This window comes from Anomalospiza imberbis, chromosome 2 (assembly GCF_031753505.1).
Source record: "Anomalospiza imberbis isolate Cuckoo-Finch-1a 21T00152 chromosome 2, ASM3175350v1, whole genome shotgun sequence".
NCBI lineage: Eukaryota > Metazoa > Chordata > Aves > Passeriformes > Viduidae > Anomalospiza > Anomalospiza imberbis.
The window spans coordinates 59,883,052-59,907,402 of NC_089682.1; the positions used below are offsets into that span (position 1 = coordinate 59,883,052).

The 24,351-nt window shown below is 37.1% G+C and overlaps 1 protein-coding gene across 2 annotated transcripts in view; it reads right to left on the bottom strand.

Moving 5' to 3' along the window:
* Nucleotides 1-18,818, bottom strand: part of IFT88 (intraflagellar transport 88) — a 43,042-nt gene extending 24,224 nt beyond the window's left edge. The window contains exons 1-16 of one of the 2 annotated variants that reach the window (XM_068181334.1): nt 18,582-18,818; nt 17,952-18,045; nt 16,921-16,983; nt 15,843-15,896; nt 15,411-15,474; nt 15,266-15,335; nt 14,188-14,278; nt 13,009-13,113; nt 11,800-11,902; nt 11,032-11,146; nt 10,702-10,933; nt 9,103-9,173; nt 8,350-8,436; nt 5,711-5,810; nt 1,371-1,457; nt 585-771 (exon numbers count right to left, since the gene is read on the bottom strand). In XM_068181334.1, coding sequence (XP_068037435.1) covers nt 585-771; nt 1,371-1,457; nt 5,711-5,810; nt 8,350-8,436; nt 9,103-9,173; nt 10,702-10,933; nt 11,032-11,146; nt 11,800-11,902; nt 13,009-13,113; nt 14,188-14,278; nt 15,266-15,335; nt 15,411-15,474; nt 15,843-15,896; nt 16,921-16,983; nt 17,952-18,045; nt 18,582-18,604 — 1,546 coding nt within the window. In that variant the 5' untranslated portion in view covers nt 18,605-18,818. Of the gene's footprint in view, nt 1-584; nt 772-1,370; nt 1,458-5,710; nt 5,811-8,349; nt 8,437-9,102; nt 9,174-10,701; nt 10,934-11,031; nt 11,147-11,799; nt 11,903-13,008; nt 13,114-14,187; nt 14,279-15,265; nt 15,336-15,410; nt 15,475-15,842; nt 15,897-16,738; nt 16,796-16,920; nt 16,984-17,951; nt 18,046-18,581 lie in introns of those variants that run through there. The other variant, XM_068181335.1, reaches the window with a different exon arrangement.
* Nucleotides 18,819-24,351: the final 5,533 nt, after the last annotated feature.

The following is a 24,351-nucleotide window of genomic DNA, read 5'->3' on the forward strand; positions in this document are numbered from 1 at the left end:
AAATAAAGGTTACAGAATTAATATAATGAGAAACAGATTACTTCAGTATATTAACTGAAAGGATAACCAGGAAATGCAAAATAGGAACACAGTATTTGGAGGCAGCATACCTGCCTTGACTTTAAAGGACTCTGTTTGTGAGAGCCATGCACAGAACTGTTAGCAGCCAGCATGACGTACCAAACTGATAAACACAAGGAACGTGAACCCAACCAAAGACCAAGAACTTATGTAATCTCATCTTTTGCACAAGATGAAGGAGGGAAAGGCAAGGGTTTTAAAGGAGAATGACTGACAGTTTAATAATGCTGAAACTGGTATCCTTTCAGTGGCTGGTATGAATTTCTTAATCTTCAAAGTAACTTATTAATCTGCAATTACTAATTGATGTTAACACTGGGATTTTTTTTTTTTTTTTGCAGAACAGACAGGTAGTATAACATAATTTACTCAGTAAATTGCCATAACATAAATTACTCAGTAAAGTAATAATTCACACACATGCAAACTTTCAAAGATAGATTATCAGAAACACTAGTGTTACCTTCAGTCAAAACTAAATCACAATAGCACCTGTGACTTACCAAGATTATAAAGTGCTTCAGTGCATAAGGAATCATTCCTGAGAGCTTCCTTATAAAATTCAGCTGCTTTTTCACAGTCTCCATTTGCAAAAACAGTATTTCCTTTGTTAGTTAGAGCTGCTGGATTGTACCTATCAGAATTTACTGCTAAATCTGCATAGTTAGTTGCTTGTTCCAATTCATTCCCCTACATGAACAAAACAAACATTGTATTAGTAATTTGTCAGCTAATTTTCTTGCAGCTGTGGTTTCTTCCAGGAATTTCAGGGGATTGAGGATGAAAAACAACCCCATTACTCAGTCCTAAAATACTTCTTAGGTATTTGCATAAGGTAGATCATCTCTTTCAAGTTTCCACTCTGTCCCATTCAGTCTGCAAGCTTTCTTTGTTGCAATAAAGTAGCATTTATTTAAAAAAAATTAAAAATCCATACCCTACAAACTTCACACACAAACACATCTGCCTAAGCTACCTATTTCACGTGTATCTGAAGTTCAGTCGGGTTTCCCAGGGCCAGTGTTTTAACTCCAGCCACTGAGCTTTTGCATAAATCCAACTGCAAGCATGTTTCTGTAGCCTGGGGCTCAATCTCACTCTTCTTCCATCAATAGTATACAAAGGGACCTGATCCAAATTCCAACTGGTGTTCCAGAATAACTACTCTAAGGTGAAGTTTCTTCTTGTTTACAGAGATTATTTAGGCAGACACAAAAATTGCTACAAAAATACAGAAGTTGCTACATAAACTGCAGTTCTTACCTGGTTTCACTGAAGCTAGCACTTACCAAATAATAAAGGAATGAAAGGTTTGTTGCAGCTGCACTCTTTACTCTGCTATCCTTTTTTTCAAACATTTTCAAAGTCTCCAGTGCCTAGAAATAATTTGAAAACAACTTACTTCACACTAACGTGAACTCATTCCAAAATCCTTTCAGAAAGTATTGATACACCTCACAGTAACAAACAGCTGAAATTATCAACTCATATGCTCATATACATGATAATTACTAGAGCTTGTAACACACACTTCTGAGCATGTACAAAATTGTATCTGTATTTATACAATATTAATTTTCTTCACAAAATTTCAATAATATTGGCTATTTATTACCTATCCAAAATTAGATTAGATAAGGCTACTGTGAACTACAGGTATCTGACAATTCTGTATGTACAAAATGCAGCGTTAGATGACTTGCTTTTAATCTAGTCAACTAATGAAAATTCTCATGCCTATTTTTCTAGTTCTTTAAGTGAACACAAATGAATTGACATAAAACCTTTATTAAAAAGCCAAAAAAGAACACACTATATAAAAAAATACACACCATAGTGTAGGACTGGATTTCAATGTGCCTTTGTTTTGTGCCGTAAGACAATGACAATTGTCTAAGTTTAGAAAGTACTCAAATGTGGAGCTTGAGGCCAGAAGATTTTTTTAAAAACTTCAACATGAAAACTAAATTTCATAAACTTCAAAATAAAGATGTTTATAGACAAAAAAAGAGCATATTTATAACAAATAAACTACAAAAATCCCTCTGATATAAAAGGCAGCTTTTTCTTTTCATTGACTATGGAATACATTTGTAACTGCAGACTAAATTATTAAATAAACTTGTCTCCCTTATGCTAAATATTTATATTAACAACACAAACTGTTAGAATATCACAGTGAGCCCAGTTCCATCATCTATTACAACACAGATGTGGCAACCAGAATTTAACCATCAACATTAGCAATTCAAAAGTTTCCTTCCTCCTTTGCATGAAATCTTCAAACTGCTGTTTACATATCAAAGCAAAGGCATGATACTATATGTCAAATGCCAAAACAAACATAAAGAGAAGTTTTAATTGTCTGTCATACATAGTTTTCACAGTTACTCTACACAAAAACCACAACTGTATTAATGATGTGCAAAATGACAAAATATTTACAGCTAAATATAGTTCATTGATTTAGTCAACTACATTCTACCCAAGAATTATGAACTATTAATGATCCGAATATTCTTCTAATAGAAAATTATTTTAAAATACAACCATTTCATTCAAGAAAAGCATTTCAAAAGTTAGGCTCTAGATTTTGTGGTGTCAGAAATGTAAGAGTTGTAACTACGATACTTTAAAACTTTTTTTATGTATATATATTTGTGACTTTCTCTAAGAAGGGAATGATCCCAAATATTTCCAGATGTAACACTACTACATCTGAGGTACTTAACTCTTATGCAAAGATTTGCTTCCTCATGGAATTAACTATTGGTGAATTTAGAGCTTTACAGTTCAAAGTTACTTTCTGAAAAGCCATTTCCAACTGTATCTGATTTATTTTCCTTTGCTTTTACTGCTAAATGGCACCTTGGATGACAAAGACCAGACAGAAATGCCTTTTTCATGTATAACAAAAAGTCCACATGATTCTGAACTCAATTCATTTACTGGTAAATTATGTTGTGGGTCTCTTAAACCATTTCAGCAATTATGAGCCCTAGGATGAAAATCCATAGGCAATATTCCTTTTGTCCTTGTAAAGTAGCACTGCATCATCAGTTACATTTAAAGATTTCTAAAGAACTTCTAACTTTTAAATCCCAACAATAAGAATTACTTAGGTTCAACAATCAAAAGAGATTATCCAAAGTATTTTTTGTGACTTGCTTCTAGTGTATCTAAATTATTTCCTTATAGAGGTTAAACTTCAAAGCAGTTTGTCTGACTCTAGGAGGGTGTGCCAGAGATCTTAAAAAGATGCATGCTTATCCTGTAGAATTTTGTTTTTAAATTAAATTTCAAAGTTTTTCTTTGATATTAAAAAATGTCAAAATACTTTACACAGACAACTAAACATAACATGGTAATTTTCCTTTGAATTTTATTTTATATTTTATATGCAAGGACTGTTTTAAAATAATATATTCATTATGATGAACCCATACTTAACCCCATTGTTTTAACAGGAGAAATCAATTTCAGTTTGTATTTTTTTTTAAAAAAAAAGATGCAATAAACCTGCAGCCTTGTAACTGAGTATTTCAAAAAGTTTCCATTCCAGTTATTCAGCCAAAGGTGTATTGAGCAGTTGGTGAGTTAGGAAGTATATGAACAACAGACTGGCAGGATGAATGTAAATGTCAGCTGCAGTTTTATTAGAACAAAACAAATACAAAGATGCTCTGCAATCACCATTTTGCAGTCCCACTCTACTGTTAAGTGGTTCCAGTGCAGGTTAAAGGTCTTCTGTCACATAATCCAAGTAAAAAGGTTCTTCTACCCTTATGCCTAACTTCCAACACACTTCCCTCTCCCTCCATTGAAGTACTCCAGAAAAAAATCACCAACAACTTCTGTATCTCATTTTACCTCTGAGAACTGATTTTACTTTTTTTAACCTATACTGAACACTAACTGGAAATCACAAAAAATTACCATTGAAACAATAAATTATTGAGATCGTAAGGCTTTTTACCTACCTGTAACATTCTCCCTTCAAAAGCTATCATCAGTAAAGCTACCAGATTTGCCCAAAACTTTGCAAACTCTCAAACTGCTTACTGATCTCAGAAAAGGTTTCAATGTGCTGGTTTTGGCTGGGATAGCTAATTCTTTTTATAGAAACTTGTATGGGGCTCTGTTTTGGGTTTGTGCTGGGAACTGCTGATAACAAAGGTTTAGCTAAGCAGAGCTCACACAAAGCCAAGGCCTTTTCTGCTCCTCACCCCACTCCACCAGCAAGTGGACTGGGGGTGCACAGGGAATTTTAGGACAGGACACAGCCATGACAGCTGGCCCCAGCTGATCAAAGGGAGGTCCTAGACCATAAGGTGTCATACTCAGCATATAAAGCTGGGGAAGAAGGAGGAAGAGGGGATGTTTGGAGCGATGCTGCTTGTCTCCCCAGGTCACCATTATGCACGGTGGAGTGCTGCTCTCCTGGGGATGGCTGAACACACCTGCCTGCCCATGGGAAGTGGTGAATGAATTCCTTGGTTTTGCTTGTGTGCACAGCTTTTGCTTTACCTATTACACTGTCTTTATCTTAGCCCATGAGTTTTCTCCCCTTTACTCTTCTGATTCTATCCCCCATCCCAGCGGGGCAGGGAGTAAGTGAATGATTGTGTGGTGCTTAGTTGCCAGATGGGGTTAAACCACAACAGTCAGACACGCAGAATAATACAGGATAAATCTCTTGCTATATGTACAGGGAAGAAGAGGACAAGACAGACAGGAAGAGCAAGAGCTGCTCAGAAAACCAGAAAAGCTTAAATATGAGAAGTAAAAGCAGGCTGAAGTTAAGCATGTGGCCCTGTGTGCATCCCTTCAAGATGAGGGAACATGAATGGCCTTAGAAAATGACAGGTATTCACAGCTTCAGCTCTAATTTTGCTGTATATGATCTACTGTAATTCTTGCCATTCATGCAGCTGGGGAATGCTCTATTCCTTCTTATTTATGAAGCATTCCTATCACTGAATGTACCGGCCAGTGCATGTTAGAAGAAAACATCAAATCCTGTCAGATATCTGAGTTTGTTTTTGTTCAGATGAAACTTTTTTCTAACTACTCATATTCCAAACCAAGCCTTGTATGTAGTGGAATGACAAACGAGCCAACTAAAGTATAAGGACAATTTATAGTATTTTAGGGAATGCTGTAGTACCTGGGGAATGGCAAGAATACCAGAGCATAAACAGTAACTATACATAGCAGGTGCAGCTGCTTGTATTCCTGTACTATAGTCAACCTAATTGAGAGAAAGATTCAGCTCATATTAATGAAAACACCCCCAGGCTGGTTAGCAACAGGCTCTCTAGGCTCTATTGACTGTACTGACCCGAGTTCCATTAACTGCAGTGACAGCTGGGACACCCAGTGAAGAAAACTACACTTAGGTGTTTTGATTTTGAAATGCACTGTATTCACTCTAACTTCCATGGCAGAAGTTTCATTTAGATAAGACTTGTCTTTTGCCAGGGTTTATGAAATTATTTTACTGATCAGCATCAAAATAATTATTATTTGCATAAATCCCACTTTCCCGAGCCAAAAAATATGCTGTGGCTAATAATGGTATATCTGCAAATACAGCATTGAAAAGTACTAATGTGAAAAGTTACTATACCTGGTTAAAATTCTGTTGCCTCAAGTAAGTAGTGGCTTTATTTATTTCCAGATCATTGGCTAATTCTACATAGTGGGAAGCTTTCACCGCATCAACACACCTGCAACAGAAAGCAAGCCATGAAGATAAACAAAATGCATCTATACAAATGCCTCCAAGTTACATATTTTTTTCAGCTAACTTGCTTTCCAAACTGAATTTTCTTAGCTCATCTTTCTTCACAGTGGCAAAGAGCACTCAGATTAAAAATACTTGTAAGAATATTTCAGTCATATAACCTACCCTAATTACAGTATCTCTGCTGACTCTTGTTTAAGTCAGCTGCCTAAATATCACTTTATTTTCTATTACTGAGCAATACTTGATGTCAAAAACTGACTAAAATAATTTTTCAAGCCATTTTCTTTGGCTACAATCTATAATGTGGTTTTTCAAATTTCATCTCCAGATGCATATATTACCTAACCTATAAAAAATATTAGTGAACAAAGCCAGAGACTACAGACTGTGTCCCTGAGCTACATCATAATACTAATCAAGTCATTAATAGTAAGTCTCTTTCTGGTCACTTCCCAGTAATTTGTGGCTTAGGGTCTTCCACAAAATGAGTGCAGAACAGAAGGCAGCAGACAGTTCAGATGTTCACTCACAGCCACAATCTTCCACAGTTTGGTGTGATCTACTTTCAGCTGCCTGTTCATTTAAGTAAGACCTTTATTTATTGTATGCATATCCTGTTCTCTCATACATTTGGAAAATAGGCACAGTAAATGAACATCTTGTGGGATGCTTCCTTAACACCTTCCACTATTTTTTTAACTGGTGGAAAGCCACATTCTTTCCTTTTAAGAATTGTCTATTTTGCCAGTAGAAGTTTAATTCAACAAACTAGCAGCTGTTATAATTGGTTTGTCACATGGACAGTCTTTAGACAAATGCCTTTTATGTCAGAGGAAAAGTTGTAATAAAAATTGGTAATTTCTTCTTTTATTACAGATGTCTACAACATCAAAAAAGCATTTTCAACTGTCAGTTTAAACATCTTTTAACCATAAAATGCAATGAGATGTAACTATCCAACTGTTCTTTATTAAATATGACAGGATTGTCCCAATATTATGTCACATTTTAAGTAAGGAGTTATGAACTCTGAAGAATATTTGTCCCCATTTTTTATTTCTCTAAATAAAATGAATTTGATTCAAAGTACATTTAATAGTCAGAGGGCCCATAATAAAGTTAATAATCAGAAAAACTAAGCTCAAGCTGCCGGTTAAACTTCTTCATCGGGCTCAAATACCTCAGCTTAAATTAACAAAGAGTTAATCTGTCCTGATACACAAAAAACAATCCCACAGATCTCAGCAAAAGCTGTTCAATTAGCCAGAACACATTTGAGAGTGTGTTACTCTATGACAATATTCTGTGGATACCACTAAGAAAACTGAGTATCTGACATCCTTTTCTGGTTGTTCTGAACAAAAAACAAGACACAGGGCAAACAAATCCGACTTGCTCTTGCTAACAAATTTGAAAACAACAACCTATTTTATCACAAGACGTATTATTTAAGTCCTAATAATTCAGAATGGCAGAAGTAGGGAAATCTTAAGATTATAATTATTATTAAAACATCAAACACCACCTTCTGGACTCTAGCAGACAATACATGTCTGTGTGAGAGATGGTTTCCTTTTAGTATAAACAGCTTTCCTAGTGAATTATAATTATAGAACCTGCAAAATTTGAGAATAATCCTAACAGGCCATAAACCCCAGGTCAAGGACAGTCCTCTTTTCCTATCAAACATTATTCATTGCCCAAACACTAACATATATATTAGTAATATTGTGCCTGTAATACACAACATTCATTTGCATGCATACTATTCTCCAATGCTATTAAAATACAAAAAATATTAAAAAAAATCAAAATAAAAAACTAAAAATAAATCTTGAAAAACTTATGCTATTTATTTTTATACTGTCATTACAGGAACTGTGTCTAATTGAATTTGTTTTAAAGAGAAGAATATTCTGCTCTAGAAAATACCTCAGAAAACAAAAGCTAAGCTATAGATTGAAAAGTAAAGTCCAAATGATGAACTATGTCAGCAGTCTATCACTGTGTACACTTGTGTAAGTGTTTTAGGAAATGGCAGATTAAATTTATAAACCTGAAGTTCATAAATGAAATTCAAACAAACCTTTCTTAAAATTTAGATTCCAGTATTTTATATAATGACTCTATGGAGTGATTAAAACTTCTTAAGCACCCCAAGTCTTCATTATGCCATCTTCAACCTTAAAGACTAGCAATCACTGCCTTCCATATAGCATTTGTCTGCTGAGACTTTTGAAAGCTTTTCAATTTTGAAATGGAATTTGCAAATTCACTTGAACATTTTGTGTGAATTCAGAGCACCACAAAATGTATAATTAAGAGTTGACTTTCAATGATAAATTACTTTTTAAGACAGAACACACTCCAATGCTTTGTTATGTTAGGAGGCAAACTGAAAATAGCCTGGTTGCACAGAGAACCGTGTTTCCCAAGCTGCTTCCATCTCTGAACTGGTTTCATAACCAACACAAGAGTTGACATAGTTTAGACAAAAAGAAGCCCCACTTTACTCTTACCAGTCATAGCCTACTGCAAAAGATGTCTCGATTGCCGGTGCAATGAGTTTAGCAGCTGTCATGATGTATTCCTCTGCCAAGGACTTCCTAAAGGGAAAAAAACGCACAAAAACCTGAAAGAAATTCTTCACTGTCAGGGTGGTGAGGCACTGGAACAGGCTGCCCAGAGAAGCTGTGGATGTCCCATTCCTGGAAGTGCTCAAGGCCAGGTTGGATGGGGCTCTGAGCAATCTGGTCTAGTGGGAGGTGTCCCTGCCCATGGCAGGGGGCCTGGAACCAGATCATCTCTGAAGTCCCTTCCAACTCAAACCATTCTATACTTGCATACAATGTCACCATTTCAAAAACATGTATAGAAAAAAAAAACAAAAAAAAAAAAAAAAACATGTTCTGGCTTCTTCCTGCACTCAGTACAAATCTCAGAAGCCAATGTAACCAGCTCCCTGTTACCACTATTCCCCTGTATCTTGATTAAGCTCTTAGTTTTTTCTGTTTTCCTTTCATTGCACACTAGTTGTATTTTTTAAAAATCTCAAACGCTGTAAGTTTTAAGCAGTGTACCCTATAACATTTGGGGTAGATACTCTACTTTAGGGTAGCACACTGAAATGAGTGATCCAACTGGTTCTTCTGAGCAAGTTCTTTCCTAAGAAACACTTTATTAACAAGAGCTGTGAACAGGTGACAAGACTGATAATCCTGGGGCTAAAATTCAAGGCACCACAGTCAAGAAAAAACAGAGTCCACCATTACCTGTCACGTTCTATTTGACTTAAACTGTCATTTTTAATGGCTTCAATCAGTAGATTCGTATGTAGATCATCCTGGAGGGGGACAAAACAACTGCAAATTATACCAGCATTTAAACATTTTATTTATTTTATAGGCAATGTGACTGCAAACACAAATTGATGTAAAATAAATGGTCTATAATGTCACTTCCTTTCCATATTTGAAAAAGTTAGCTTCAGTTCAAAGTAGTTTTCTAACCATGTACTCTGAAATTTGGCATTACAACTACTTCGATACTGTTTTTCTGCTCATGCGTGTTGTCATAGCTCACATTAAGGTTAACAGATGTAGTTCCTGTCATGTGTATCAGACCAGGAAGGCTGGTCTGATCACAGGAAGATCACAGTGAAAATATTTTCATGCTTAAAAATAAGCATTTGCTGAACCACTGTGGTATTCTGCAGATGAGGACTTGTGCTACCTCCATATTAAAATAACTTGCATGATCATCTTATGGTTTCTATCACACATCTCTGTTAGCTCTAAAAGGATTTATGCAGGATATGTTAGGTAGCCACCCCTTCCTTGTTTACTGGGGACAGATCATAGATTTATGAAAAATACAGACCAGAAAGAAACTGTGATCTTTTCTCTGATCGCTTAATAAAAAATTAGAGAACTTGGAATGTCTATTTAAAGCACAGCTTGCCTACCCTTAGAAATAACTTCTGCAGTCTCAAGGTTTTTTTCCAATGAATGATCTTACATAGTCCTCAATTAATTCAAAGGCTTAATGATCCTTACTCTTATATAATTTCTACTGTAAGAAATGATATAAAATGTATTAAAATATATACATATATATCAATAAATATATCTGTATTCTTCATATGTTAAATTTTATTTCCTTATGCTATGAAAATAGGAAACAACAGCTACTCTGCAAACAGTTTGAAGATCAGTTATATATTTGATATTTAGGACTGAAAGATTTGCATCACTGAAAAAAAGACTGCTAGAAGATAAAAACCTTGATCTTTCGATAGAGGATTTTTCTAAGAGTGACCTTAAACCTATTAACCTTTTTTTCCTCTCTTTAGCATCATGGAAAGTCAAAGGAAGTCCAGTTTCCAACAAAGTCTAATAAACTAAACTAAGCATCTGTAAATGTCACTATAGTTTTCTTCTGCAAAATAACACTACAATATTATAAGTTTTATTAGCACTCACTTGAGGAAACTTGCATTAACCCACTCATTGTTTAGCTCCCTTTATTTTACCTTATATTTTACTAAAATTTTATATAAATGAAATGGTAAAACAGTAAGTGAGCCATGTAAGTAAGCCCAAATGAATTGCAACAAAATCATTACAAAGAGAATCTTGTGGTGTGGGTTTTATGTACATCATCTCTTTTGAGGATAAAGAGATTTAAATGTTCTCTCATTATTTTACATATCTAAGCAGTACTGCCACATTAAATGCATGCTGGTAAGAAAGGTATTTCAGGTACTCAAATACACATCAATTCCCATATTCAGTACAGTCCAAGCATTCAGTATCTCTCTCTTTTTCTCCTGATTTACTGTATAAAGACACAGTTTTTTTTTTCAAACTTACATTTAATGAAATGTATTTGTCTTCACAATCCACTCCCAAGGGAACTTCAATGAGGTTTTTGAAGGCTTTCTTCATCTGTTCACCATTTCCAATAGCAAAGTAACATAGGATCAGGTTGAAGCCTGCCTTCAGGTTTGGGGATATGCTCATTATTTCTTCAAATGAAGAAATGGCATCAACATATTGGCCAGTTTTAATAAATGCAACTCCAATATTTTCCATTATTTTTATCCTAAGTAAGGAACCAGGTTTAGGTTATATTTTTAACTACAAAATCATACTGTATCCAAAACTTGTATTTCATAACCATGCCTTCTAGAAGAAACTCACCTCATCTGTTTGTGGGAACTAGTAATCTGGTCTAGAGCCATACGGTAGAATTTGATAGCTTTGGAATAGTTCCGTTGTTTTAAATATATATTTCCCATATTTACCTTCAGTATACCTATCAAAAGGAGTCAATGAGTTACAACATTTTAAAAGTGTTTCAGAGTGACAGAGTAGAACACCATCTTAATAAATTTGTCTTCATTATAGGGTCGCAATGTCCCTTTAAAGCTGCACTGCACAGAAATGCCTTCTGTGAGTTTAACTCAAGAGAAAATAAGAGAGAAGATGAAATCTAGTGATGAAACCTAGAATAGAACTATCATGTACGATGTATTCTGATTTTGAATTGAGGGATGAAGTGATTATTTATAGTGCTCTCCAGGAAGAAGCTGCAAATAAGCATCACTGAAAAAAAACCCACTGTAGGAGTCTCAGAGATATGCAAAATACTGAAAGAAGCTTTCAAGAGGGAAAGTTCAAGTCAAAAGAGAAAAAATTAGTACTACAGAAGACCACATAGCATATGTGGCATGAGAAAATTATGTATTTGTCTTTATGTTTAGCTTAGTTTATGGAAAGAAAAGACTTCATGAGTTACTATAATTTAATGTGGTTTGGCTCTCTTGAGTCAGAGATTACGAGTATCTGTCACCCACTCTGAGAGCCAGACATGAGGGCTGTGTTCTCTAAGTATCAGCACCATGCAGATGCACTCCTCACTTTGAATACCTGATTACCAGTTTTAATCCACTTTGGGATACAACCTACCTCCATTGCTGAACATCTTATTCTTCACTATAACTTGGTAAGTAGTCAGCGCTTCAGCATACATTTCATTAGCAACATACTGACTGGCCAGATTGAGAAGAACCTATTAAAAAAATGGAATTACAGGAACAAGAAAATATATTGTCCTCTCAACAGTAATAAACTTAAATTCATTGTAGATAATTTCAAGTTAATTTTACCTTGGAACGATTGTCTTTACCACCTATAAGCTTCCCATCTTTAATGTTCCTTTGTTCTTGCAAATTGATAGAGAGGAAACAAGTTTAAAAGCTATTTAATCTAGGTAATTCTTTTATTTTTGTACATAAATTACTAGCATTCAAAGTTATGCAATGTGGGCCTTAGACCTAAATAAACACAGCGCTGTAATGCAAAGTTATTTAAAAAATATTCATACAAGATTAATTCTCAGAGACTGTGTGTAATTTATGACTCCCAACATGTGGAAAATCGTCCTAATGCCTGTGGTCCCTCAGTTTAGAAGGGAGAATTTTTCCAAACTGCTGTTTCACAACAGAAGTTCTGTTGGTGTCAGGTAAAATAGTTCTGTATTTTTTCCACAGCTTTACTCTGACCTTCATGGTAAAATAAATTTCCAGGTCTGCCTAATTCAATATATTAATTATTAATAATTGTCTCTACAGCACTACTTGGAGTATGAATTTAAATATCTCTCAAGCATTTTTATGCATGTTGTACACTTAAAAAAAATATACTATTTTAAAACCAGAATGTAAATCTAAATACCTGCTTTAATATTCATAAAGATTATTATACCCTATCTAATGTAACACATTCTCAGTCACTTTATGGTTCAATTTAAAGGCAGCATCTTATCTTTCCTGTTCTGTTTTCTCCTCTTGGCATATTACACTCTCTAGGCTATTTATTTCTGAAATACAGGGTCTGTATTTCAGAATCTGCTGTATTTTGATATGCAGGTATTACATGTGAATAAATATCTGGAATACATACTGATGGAAATTCTTCTTCACTTAACGTAGACTACGTGGTTTCTTTGGCATTTGAGACTGCATGGGAATGGACTTGATGACATGAATGGATCCCCCCTGTACACCACCAGAAGCATTACAACACAGACACACACACTCTTCAGAAAACACTGACATTTCTGCTCAGGAGGTTTTTTAGCAACATTTCAGTCACTGAAGATTTCTAAGCACTTACTGTGTAAGTAAGGTCTAAGTTGATACTTTCTGGAGGAGCGATTTGTTCACGTTGCCTCAACAATTCTCTTTCCTGTCTTCCAGCTTCTTTTGCTTTCTCCAGAGCCTTAAACAAAATTCTAGAATTTAATTAAAGTGCCTTGAATCTTACTGACTCTAGATGATGAAAATACATTCAAAACAAGTATGAAGGGAATACACTCATGTCTATTTGCTTTGGTTTACAGACTGCACCAAATGCCTGAAAAAAGCACTATAACTCACCAAGAGGTTATAATTAGCACTTAGCAAATAGTTACTTAAGTCTGCTTAGCTGTGTAATTATGTACCCGATTATAATTCTCTGCAGATTGGTGTCAGAATCCTTTGTACATGTAACACTTTGGGTGTAGCAAGTGCCATTAGCTGTCCTGTGTGCCTCCACAAGCATACAATGATTAAGAAAGTAATGGTTACTACTCAAGGTGGCTATGTGGAAGCCAGTGGTGGAAGAAGTACTTCAAGACAGTTTGATTCCTAGTCCTCATGACAGGAAGCAAATCAAACTTGGCTATTTCACAGATAATGAGTTCACAACTTTGATGACTTTTGCAGGAAAATGGATATTCTGCTGGACTTGTCAGAAACAAACATCCTATAGGACTCTTGGAGTCATCTGGTTTCACAAAGAAACAACCCTTTGACATCAAGAGCATTCTTGACCATACATGCAAGTGGATCAGGAAAAACTAAAAAAATAGATTGGTTAAGGAGTCACTACTCAGCTGCACAATAATGCTCTAGTATCCTCTATAACAGAACAAATACATCCAAACTGTCCATTAGAAACAGTTCCTTCTCCATGGTAACCTTTGATCATACATAGGAACCATCAAATGCTAGCTAGCCTAGGCCAGAACTGTGCCAGTACAACGAATCCATCAGACCCATCTGAAGAGATCTGTGGACACAGGCAGAAGGGAATTTTTGTAACACTGAAATTTTAATAAATATATATATGCCAGAAATACAGCTCCTACCTTTTTTTTCCAGCAAAGCAAAGTATCACTAGACTAGAAGAGTCATAATAAATTTAGAACTAAAATTATTTTAATAATTTTAAACATTTGACTGCAAGTCATTTTGAAACATCTATCTATAAAAATTACAGCAGAAATGAAGTGAAATTCAGAAAAACTACCAATTTCAAGTCTCCACAGCTATTGGCAACACAGCTTTCTTCAACCAGTTCATTCACTTTTTTTTCCAACTGCCTCATCTTCTCTTCTAAACTAAAACAAAAATAACAACAAGAGGATTAACACTAAAGTTAAAGTAATGCAAGTACAAACACTAAGCTTTTACACATTATATTCTCAATAAAACAACACAATGACATATCACATGTCACAGCTAACTGGTTTTCTCATCAAAGAAAGTATTGTGTGAAACTATGCCTAGAGAAGACAGTCCAAAGATCACATTCACACCTTAATTTGAGAACAGAGACCTAAGAAAACATAAATCCTCTCACAAGAACAGTATATACAGGCAGATTTCACAAATCAAATTTGTTCAGAAGTAACTAGAAAACAACAGATGAGCTTTCATATCAAACACTAATGAAATGAAATATCACATTAAAAGCAATTAATTGAATCTTTATTTGCATACATAATTCTAAAGCACTGCTTACAAATGCAGATTGTAACAAAAAGATGTGGTTCCTCTAGACTTTTTCCACTGCTAAATAACCAAATATTTCAGAGGATTCCCTATTCCTGTATAGCTACATTTGGGGTACAGAACTTAGGTACTGGAAAGTTCAACGATTTTCTGAGCAAACTCCCTAACATTGGCACCAGCCTGCAAATTTCAGCTCAAGTGCCAATCTCAGAGTGAACGGGAAGAAAGAGCAGGCAACTGCCCCCAAGTTCTTCCCAAAGAGCCGCAAGAATCATGGTGTTCCTTGCCTGTCACGCACACTTTCGTGGTCCTGCACAACTATGGGTAAGTATCACAGTATTTGTGTGGCAACAGCTACACCCAGGCTGCTGAGCGAGTCAGAACCAGAAATCACTGAAATCAGATGTTCCTGAAAGTCAACCAACCACATGTTGGCTGGCACACCAACAAATGTTTGTGGCATTATTCCACCAAGTTCAGAGTTTGGCCCCTCAAGGTTTTTTTAACTGCCTGGATGTTTTTAAACTCTACACACAGCTGGTTTTCTGTTGCTATTAATGCTTTGAAAGAATGTAATGCAGAACTGAACAAACCTGTCTGAAGTTTTCTTTTCCAGAGGTGAAGCAGGACCTCTTGCTTGGCCAAGAGGATCAAATGAAGAACCTGAAACATTAACAGAGTACTGAAAACTGTAAAATAACATCTCCCTGTGGCAGCTGGTGATTCTACAAACCATACCTCTCACAGCTGCTTTAGTGTAACCTGCAGCTTGCACTGCTGTCATTGGTCGAGAAACCCCATCCTCAAATAAAGAAGAAGATATATTAAAATAATCTCACTAAAAAATATGTAGTAGACAATCCACACATAATTATATATTTTATATATAATTTTAATATATTCTATATATATTATTTTAATGACAAATTGTTCATTTCACTTTAGTAAGTGTTAGAAAGTACTACACTGTTATTGCTTACACATCTGTGTTCAATTAAAACACACATCACTATACTCATCCTTTCTGACAGTACTATGTTCAAAAAACGAAAAATTGAAAGTGTAGTAATTTGTATTGATTCAATGAACTTCTGAATACTTGTATCTAACACTTATCAGAAAAATTCATTGCTCCAAATGAATATAAAACGTAAATATTGGAACTTTTACCTGTATAGTTGCTGTCATAGGTCTTCCCATAGATGAAGTTAAAGTTGCCTTTGACTACAAAAACAAGTAATTGTTTGAAATTGTCATTCACAAAGCCTAAGAAGCCTATGTAGTCTTCTCAACACTAAATTTTAAAAGTTGAGCTAACTCTCATATAAGTTCATATCAAAGTTCCCATTTATGTTACTCATATGCAATATACTGCCGATTCCTGGCAGACTTAAAGATGTTGAATACTTCAGTTAGCACAAATTCACAACAAAAGTTTTTTATGTATTTGAATATTTCCATCAGCTCTTTTAAAAAGAAGTACATAGAAAATTACCTGAGGCAGCATACTTTCCATTATTAAATTACTGAAATTGCTAGCTTGAAATTGAACAAGTAATTTAAACAAAATACTTTAGAAAAATTCTGTGTAGAGCTGATAAAATCTGTCACTGTCTTAATATCTTAAGTTACATTTTCATGCAGATTTATTTTATCAATACATCTAAGTATACCAAAGAACACAACCAACTTTTTCTGATTCAACTGGAGATGTTTCAGAGCCTGTATTCTTCAAGACTTGATTTCACCTTAACTTCCAGAAAGCTTTCCCAAGCCCAAATAACAACCTATTCAGTTCCCACTGCAAGTGAACCCAGTTAATACCTTGGACTCTAATGCCTTATGCAGTACAGAAGATTTGCAGCATGGTTCTGGAGAAAAGAAAAACAACCAGTAACCATGCCTTGACCAAGTGCAAAGTTGTGATTTAAAACCAATGAAAAGATGCAGTTCACTGGTATGAAATTCTTAATTTACAAGGGCTCGCTTTGTGCATGGAATTAAATGGTACATTTACATTTTGTAAATGACATTTTCATTAAGGATACAACAGAACAAAAACCTGCCCCAAATCCAGTAGCTAGAGGTCTTGGACTTGATGTACCAGGAATTTTGGCCGTCACCTGGGTGGAAAAAAAAAAGAACCAAACAAAAAAACCCCTGCCAATTAAAACCTGTATGTGTCAATTATTAGTATTTCTACATAGTAAGATCTACATTAATGCTAAGTGTTTTAAAAGGTACTTACAGAGGATCTTCTTCCATGACTTGTTCTTGCTGCCTGTTGGAAAGCTACATCATTTTCTAAATCCTAGAAAAGATAAAAACATTAACCCCTTTAAAACCACAACACCCAAAATCACAATTCCACAACCTTCAGACTACTGAAAGCAGATTGGTAAAAAAATCAAAAGTTCTTCACAACATACTTGAAGATAACTGAACAACAGGGTTTATTGACAATAAATTACAATTATATAATTTGTCTATCTTTTTTGGTATTTTAGATTAGGAAATGAAAAAACTCATTATTTTCTAAAAACACAGAGGGAAGAGAGCTGAAGTTATAAAATATAACATGAACTTCTTTTTCCATCCAAATGCTGTTATCAAATACTTACACTCTTTCTGAATTTTGACATTAACAACTGCAATGTGAGGCATTAAAACATGTCGTGTCTCTCAAGTCCTGCAGCAACTCCCATGAATTGGGTACTGGGATTTCACACAAGATGCCAAGTCTTGCTAGTAGGTTTGGACCAAATGTCATCACTGTTGTCCCAGCTACACCACACCAGCAGTTATCCAAAAATGGTCTGCAGGGCTACTTTAAGACATCCCAGATACTCTACCCAATTGCACAGAGACCTGCAGGATTCCATTCTAATGTGAGCTCCTCCAGCAGCAGCACAGTAGGAAATCAATGAACTACTGACCACTCAGGAGCCTCTTTTGTCAGAAAACTTGTACACAGCCTGGGACACACCACATTGAATGTGCCTACAAATAATTATGATTTTATACTTCAAAAATGCTAACCCTTACAGCGTCTTAGATCTGTTGAGATCTGCACAAGGGGTTAATTGGAATAAAAAGCTACCAAAGAATTAACTATTCAAGAAGATCCCTGAGCAACTTCAGATGTTTCTTGCTAAATAAAGTAAATTTCACTTCTAAGCAATTGTAAACTTGTACGTTATTGTACCCATAAATTCTTATCTTATACTTCTAAGTTAAAATCTTATGTATGGGAAAGCTGGGAAACAGCAAATACTTTACCTCAGTGTCAAACATGGGATTATAATCATTGTAGCCAGAATAGAGATCATCTTCATTATTCTCAGGAGCCAGATGCGCATTTTGCATCATTTTTCTGTGAAATATTTAACATGCCAAATGTTATCTTGGTGGTTTTATATAGATATTTAAAAATGCAAAATATAGACAGTAGTAGTTTGATTAGTCATAAAAACAAGGACTCACCTATAAACAATATTAAACAGCATTATATTTTTTTATACTTATAGCAGTTATGAAAATTGTTTTAAAGGCATTTATCATTAAAAGTAAATGACAGTATAAGTAATCGCAATACTACTTTTAGCATGGTATCTTTCCACTGTCAGCTAACTCATGTTTGAGACAACTCATATTCAAAAGTCAGTCTTTACAGGCCAAACCATAGTAGTAAGTATTTAATCTTGCTCGAACCTTCCCTTCTTTCCTTCCTCCATTCTAAGATCAACATAGCTACAGTTATGAAGCCATTTCAACTTAAACGGGTTTTAAAAGCCAGCATTAAAGAAGCCCGAGTTATAAAGTCTTTCTCCACCAATATTTCCCTGTCTAATACGGTGTGTTCACCTGGTGGCCTTTCCCTCACAGAGGGCAGACACTAAGGTGTCTCACTTCGCCTGGCTACCTGTTTTCATAAAAACCTCAAGAAGGCAACGTTTGCTTTCATCGTTAACATGAAGTACATGCCCTCCAGCAAGCAAGCCTCAGCCAGCACGAAGCGCACGGTTCCTCGGCAGCGGCAGGATGAGGAGGATGTTCCCCGTCGCTTCCCCGCCGTGCGCGGTGCCCCGCGGCCGAGCCGCTCCCGGGGCGGGTTCCTGCAGCGGGGAGCCGGCGATGAGCCCCGCAGCGGGGAGCCGGCGATGAGCCCCGCAGCGGGGAGCCGGCGATGAGCCCCGCAGCGGGGACCCGGCGATGAGCCCCGCAGCGGGGATCCGGCGATGAGCCCCGCAGCGGGGAGCCGGCGATGAGCCCCGCAGCGGGGACACGGCGATGAGCCCCGCAGCGGGGACCCGGCGATGAGCCCCGCAGCGGGGACACGGCGATGAGCCCCGCAGCGGGGACCCGGCGATGAGCCCCGCAGCGGGGATCCGGCGATGAGCCCCGCAGCGGGGAGCCGGCGATGAGCCCCGCAGCGGGGACACGGCGATGAGCCCCGCAGCGGGGACCCGGCGATGAGCCCCGCAGCGGGGGCGGCTCAGGGCACGGCGGGACTCGCCCTCCGGTCGGCCGCGGCCCGCTGGGCGCTCGGGGCCGGGCGGCGTTGCCCGGGACACGGCGGCGCTCCCCGCATGCACCGCGGCCGGGCGGGGCGAGCCGCGGGCGGGGCCGGGCGCTGCCGGAGCCGCTGCCCCGGGCGGGCGGTGCTACCGAGAGGGGCGGGCTGGGCCTTGGCGCTCGGCGAGAGGGAGAGCGTGCGCTCGTCTCGCTGCGCCGGAGTAGACGGCTGGAGAGCTGCGCCAAACGCCTGAACGCGCGCTTCATTTCCAATCCAGTCGCAGTTCAAAACGTTTCTTCCAATGAGCTGAGAAATGTGCTCTTAAAACTGAAAGGCTGCATTAAAAGCTAAAAAATAATATAAAAAAAGGAAGTTGCTGAAGTTGTTAAAGCTTCCTGTATCCCATAGCCTCTGAAACGAAATTTTAAAAATCCCTAATGTCTTATAAAAAGATTATTCTCCCTGCCGGCTTTACTACATTCTCTTGGTATTTTGGAAACCCTGACAAGTGTCATTTGATTTGCCCACGGCAAATCATTATACTCTGGAGAAAGTTTCCTATGCCTAAATGGAAAACAGAATAGAGAAGGGATCTCTGAACATGCCTACAGTATTTTTGAGAGAGAAAACATTTTATAAAGCCAATTGTAACCCCTACTGCCTTATGCCAATAGCATAAGAAAGCTGCAAAGACAATATACAGTACAGTCAGAGCATCCTTTTAATCATCAGGGATTGTGCACATTATGCAATGTCAGGGTCTTCTGCTGCTCACCTTTCAGCCTCAAAGTCCTTTCTGAAGAGATAAGTGCAGAGGACATGAGTGAAAGGTCTTTCTACTCTGGCTCCCAACAAGAGAAACAAAGATAACATAAAGAATTATTAAGACATTATCACTTCCTGCATTAACCTGTTCACATTCCATGCATAAACCACTTTCACACAGAAACTTGAGACTTGAGACCTTTGGACATGAGAATATTTATAACTGAATTTTCTGGAGTACAAGTAGTTTGCAGAATAACAGAAGTAGGGTGGGAAAAGTTTTCAGCTGCATTAGTGGCCACAAACCATAAACTTCAGCATAAGAAAAATATATACATTTATAGCCCCTCTTTTTCTGGGGCCTGCCACTCCTCATATATAATTGAAACTATGATTTTTCGATTTTTCTCATTGTCCCCAGATGCATTAATGTGTACCTGAGCAATAGGTAGATTGTGTGGTAATAGACCTAGCTCTGCTATCCAGCTTGTCCATGTTGGGGACCTGGGCATACCGGTGCCCAGCACTATTCTGACGTTTCAGCCCAAATTTCTAGGGCAGTGAAAGGAAGACACTGTGTCAAAGAGGCAGTGCATCTAATTTATAAATGAGGTGGTGCCAAGGCAATCCTGGAATCTGGCCATGTTCCTATTGTCAAACTTCCTTACCCTCCAAAATTGGGTGTATGCACTCAGACTTAAGTGGCCTCTGGCCTGTATGGACTCTGACCATACTGGGAACTGGCCCTGGCCCAGGTCCTGAGACCTTGCATTCCAGCTGCTACTTTTGACATACTCACAAGAATACGAGTCTCAATTACTTTGTTCATGTTTTGAAAAGCTGTGTCAATCGACAGGGTTTGTTGTTGTTTTTTTTTTTTTTTTTCTGGTGCTATGAAGTATAAATACATCTTAATACATGAAGATTTCACACAAACCCTCAAAATCTCAGGATCCTTTGTGGCAATGCAGGGCTTTACTCATGGGTTATGATCATAAGGCATCATCTAACAAGATGATGCTACAGTAAGAAAGCCTGTAATGGTGTAAGATGATGCAATTGTCTTTATTGGCTAAATCCAGAGGGCAACCTAGAAAGTGAAATTGCCCAAAAAAAAACCCCAAAAAAACCAAAACAACAAAACAAACAAAACAACAAAAAACAAAAACCAAACCAAACCAAAAAAACCCCAAAAATTTAGTATCTACTCTAGTCCAAGTAGCATTGTATGCTCTAAAGTCCTGATCATTTTAAGTTGGATTAAACCACAACTGTCAATAAATGCCCCACATCAGTTCTCTGACTGGCATCAAGTTACATACTTGTGCAGCTGAAGCAAACTGCTAATCTGATGAGGTTTTCCTTCAGTCACTATTCAAGACATCAAGTACCTGATCCAGTGAATTCAGTGAAAATATAGGACAGATTAAAGAAACCATGAAGCTATATTCTTAAATAGGAATTTCTTTGCCTTTCAATACATGGTGTATCTGTCTTTTTCCAGTGGTAACTTTGCAAATAAGGACTCAGACAAACTATTCCAGGACCTACGAATTTGGGTTCAGGGGTTACTGGCCACAGTCTGCCTCTGATAATTGCTGTTAGTGTGTACCTTTTATAATCGCTGTTAGTGTGTACCTTACCCTTGCTCTGCCAGTTGAACTGTTCATCTGATCAAGCACTGATTGGTGTTTTTCTGAATTTAAGATGTAATTCTTAGACTGTAATCTTTAAAAAAGTAATTTTCTAGTACTGAATTCTGGACTGACCAGGTCTTTGGGATTTTCTGCTGTCATGCAGAAACCATTCAAGTAGCTTGACTGTCACAAACAGTGAAGCTGCATTTAACTGCTCCTCAGGGAACTAATACATCTAGTCAGCATACAATTTGAAAACAAAATGAATGGAAAAACCTCATTATGAATGATACATATGTTACAAACAATGTATATAAAACTGTAAAATATGTGAATTGGAGGGGACCCACAAGGATCATTGAAGTCCAATTCCTGACCCTGCACAGGACACCCCAAGGATCACACCATGTGCCTTTCTTTGTTGTACCATATGTTGTAGCTTGGGTTTAAAATGCATTTGCAACAGGAAAATCATATTCTTAACAGGTATTTTTACTACTGAACTCTATAATTCTATCTAGTTTTGCTGAATTGTGCTTTAGTAGCATCTACTTTACTACTATTTACTTTTTTATTCCTTTAGATTGCTTCTTTAAGAATCAGCATTTTAACAATATTGGTAGTATTTGCTTCAGGCCATCTGCACTTTGAAAGACCACCCAAATTAACAGCATGAACTATGAATAATAATTAAAATTATAGTTTTAATTTTAACATAATTTCAATACAACCACTACTTATAACACAGTATGCAAACCATTAGTTAAAACTCTACAGAACAGCAATAAAGTTATTAATTAAAGCAGTCTTTTTAAGGCATTATACTTCATGAACCATTAGGAACGTAGTAGCAACAGATCATAGTCCATTACCAAATAAATGTACTTGCTGGTTGTTCTGGTGAACAAGTGATGTATTAAACAGATCTAATACTTAACAAATGTGAACTATGCCTCTGTTTTTATTCCACACTAAAAGCTCAGGCTAGCACTCTCTGTGTTTTAAAAGCATACCATTCCTTTATTTTCTCCAAGGGGGAATTCACATCTCCTTCATATTCCACATCCCCATGGCTCAGAGTTAGTGAGAGTTATTTCCCCTTACTTCTTACAAGACCTTTTTATACCATCCTTCTTCTCCCCTGCAATAAATCCACCCCTCTGTGGCCAGTAGCAGATTTCAGCTCTGCCCGTGGGACAGCAGAGGAGCATGCTCCATAGAAAGAGACTAAAAACATAGAGGGATCAACTGTGCAGCTCCCAACACAAGTCAAATCTGCCTCTACCCCTATTTGGCTTTGAAAAAAGAATGAGTAAGATGGTGAGTGCATATTTGCTCCACTTGGGCCTCTTCTGCTGCCAGTACAAGCCCTACTTTTCATTTCATTATGGAGCCCAAGTCCTTTCACCATGTTATTGGTTGGTTATGGTTTTTGATGTTTCTGGGCTTACAGCACCTTCTGTCCTTTCCATGTGAATTGCAGAAGACAGAGGAGAATCATTGTCCCTAACTTGTGGAGGCTGCAAGAACTGGGCCTAAACCTTATGTTATTACACAAAAATTAAACGTGTACTTTGTTTTTAAGTCATATTTTCTTCCCTTGACTTACACTTCTGAGAATTTAATTATCTATATTTTCTTTTCTTCTTAAACCCTTCTCTCTCCTCTTTTGATCTAGTTTGGACTTACCAGTGTGTCTGATCACTGCAGATGCTGGGGAATATGGCTGCGGTCATACCCTAATTTTGATTAAGTAATGCAGAGCTATGGGGCTTTGTCACTAATATATGGCTAAGAACAACAACAACAACAATAATATAGTTCAGATTTCATTGCCATAGACTTGTTTTGTTCACCCCCAGAACTGAAAGGCCCTGTAATTTTATCCCAGCTGTGATTAGCTCTCAAAACACCAAACTGAGCTTTTAATTCTCTGAATCCACTTGTAGATCTGCATTTCCTTTTGTCTCTTAGTCTATTGCTGATGACAAGTAAGGTATAAATACAAATCTGAGGAGGTCAAAGAGTATTAAAATAACTGATAAGTACTTCTAAATGGAAGTGATGGTAAAGTTGTTCTGAAGACCATTTTTCTCAAGCCCAGGTGACATTACTTTTTTGTTCTAGGAACTTACAATTTTTTTCTTTGAAGTAAAAACCTGAGTTCACAAAGTAAGTATACATTGTTTGCTTCAGTTATTCTCTGTCTATACAAAGGTCTTTGTGTTCAGAACATGTGCCAAATCATGCCATTTTGCATTAATTTTCAAAGGAGCAAAACTGGTACTTGCTAAAACCTTAAAACGCTGCTTTCTACACCAGCCTACATAAGCCCTGAGCTGCAGAATTTGCACAGCATGCTACACTCTTCTGTCCCACGGCCTTAAATCTTCCCATGGCCAAGTTTCCTGCCACTTTGCTCCACTAACACTTCCCAGCTACTGGCATATCTCAGGTTACATGGGTGGGGTTAAGGTCAGGAAGCCAAGGAGGTAACAGTTTGGTTTTCCACCTGCTACTGTTGAGCGGTCTTCATGAAGCCGTTAGGAAATATAATTTTGACTTCTCCATCTCGCTGTTGAATGTGACTGGAATTAGCAAAGTGCCAGTGAGCGGGCAGATGTACCAAATTATTATGTTAGCCTTATTTATTTTTCTTGAAAAGTAGAATAAATGATAAGCTGAACAAACTTTCAAATGATAGCCAAACAAAGGTTCACTGAACTTCATCAGTAACTATCAAACCTTCGAACCACTGAAC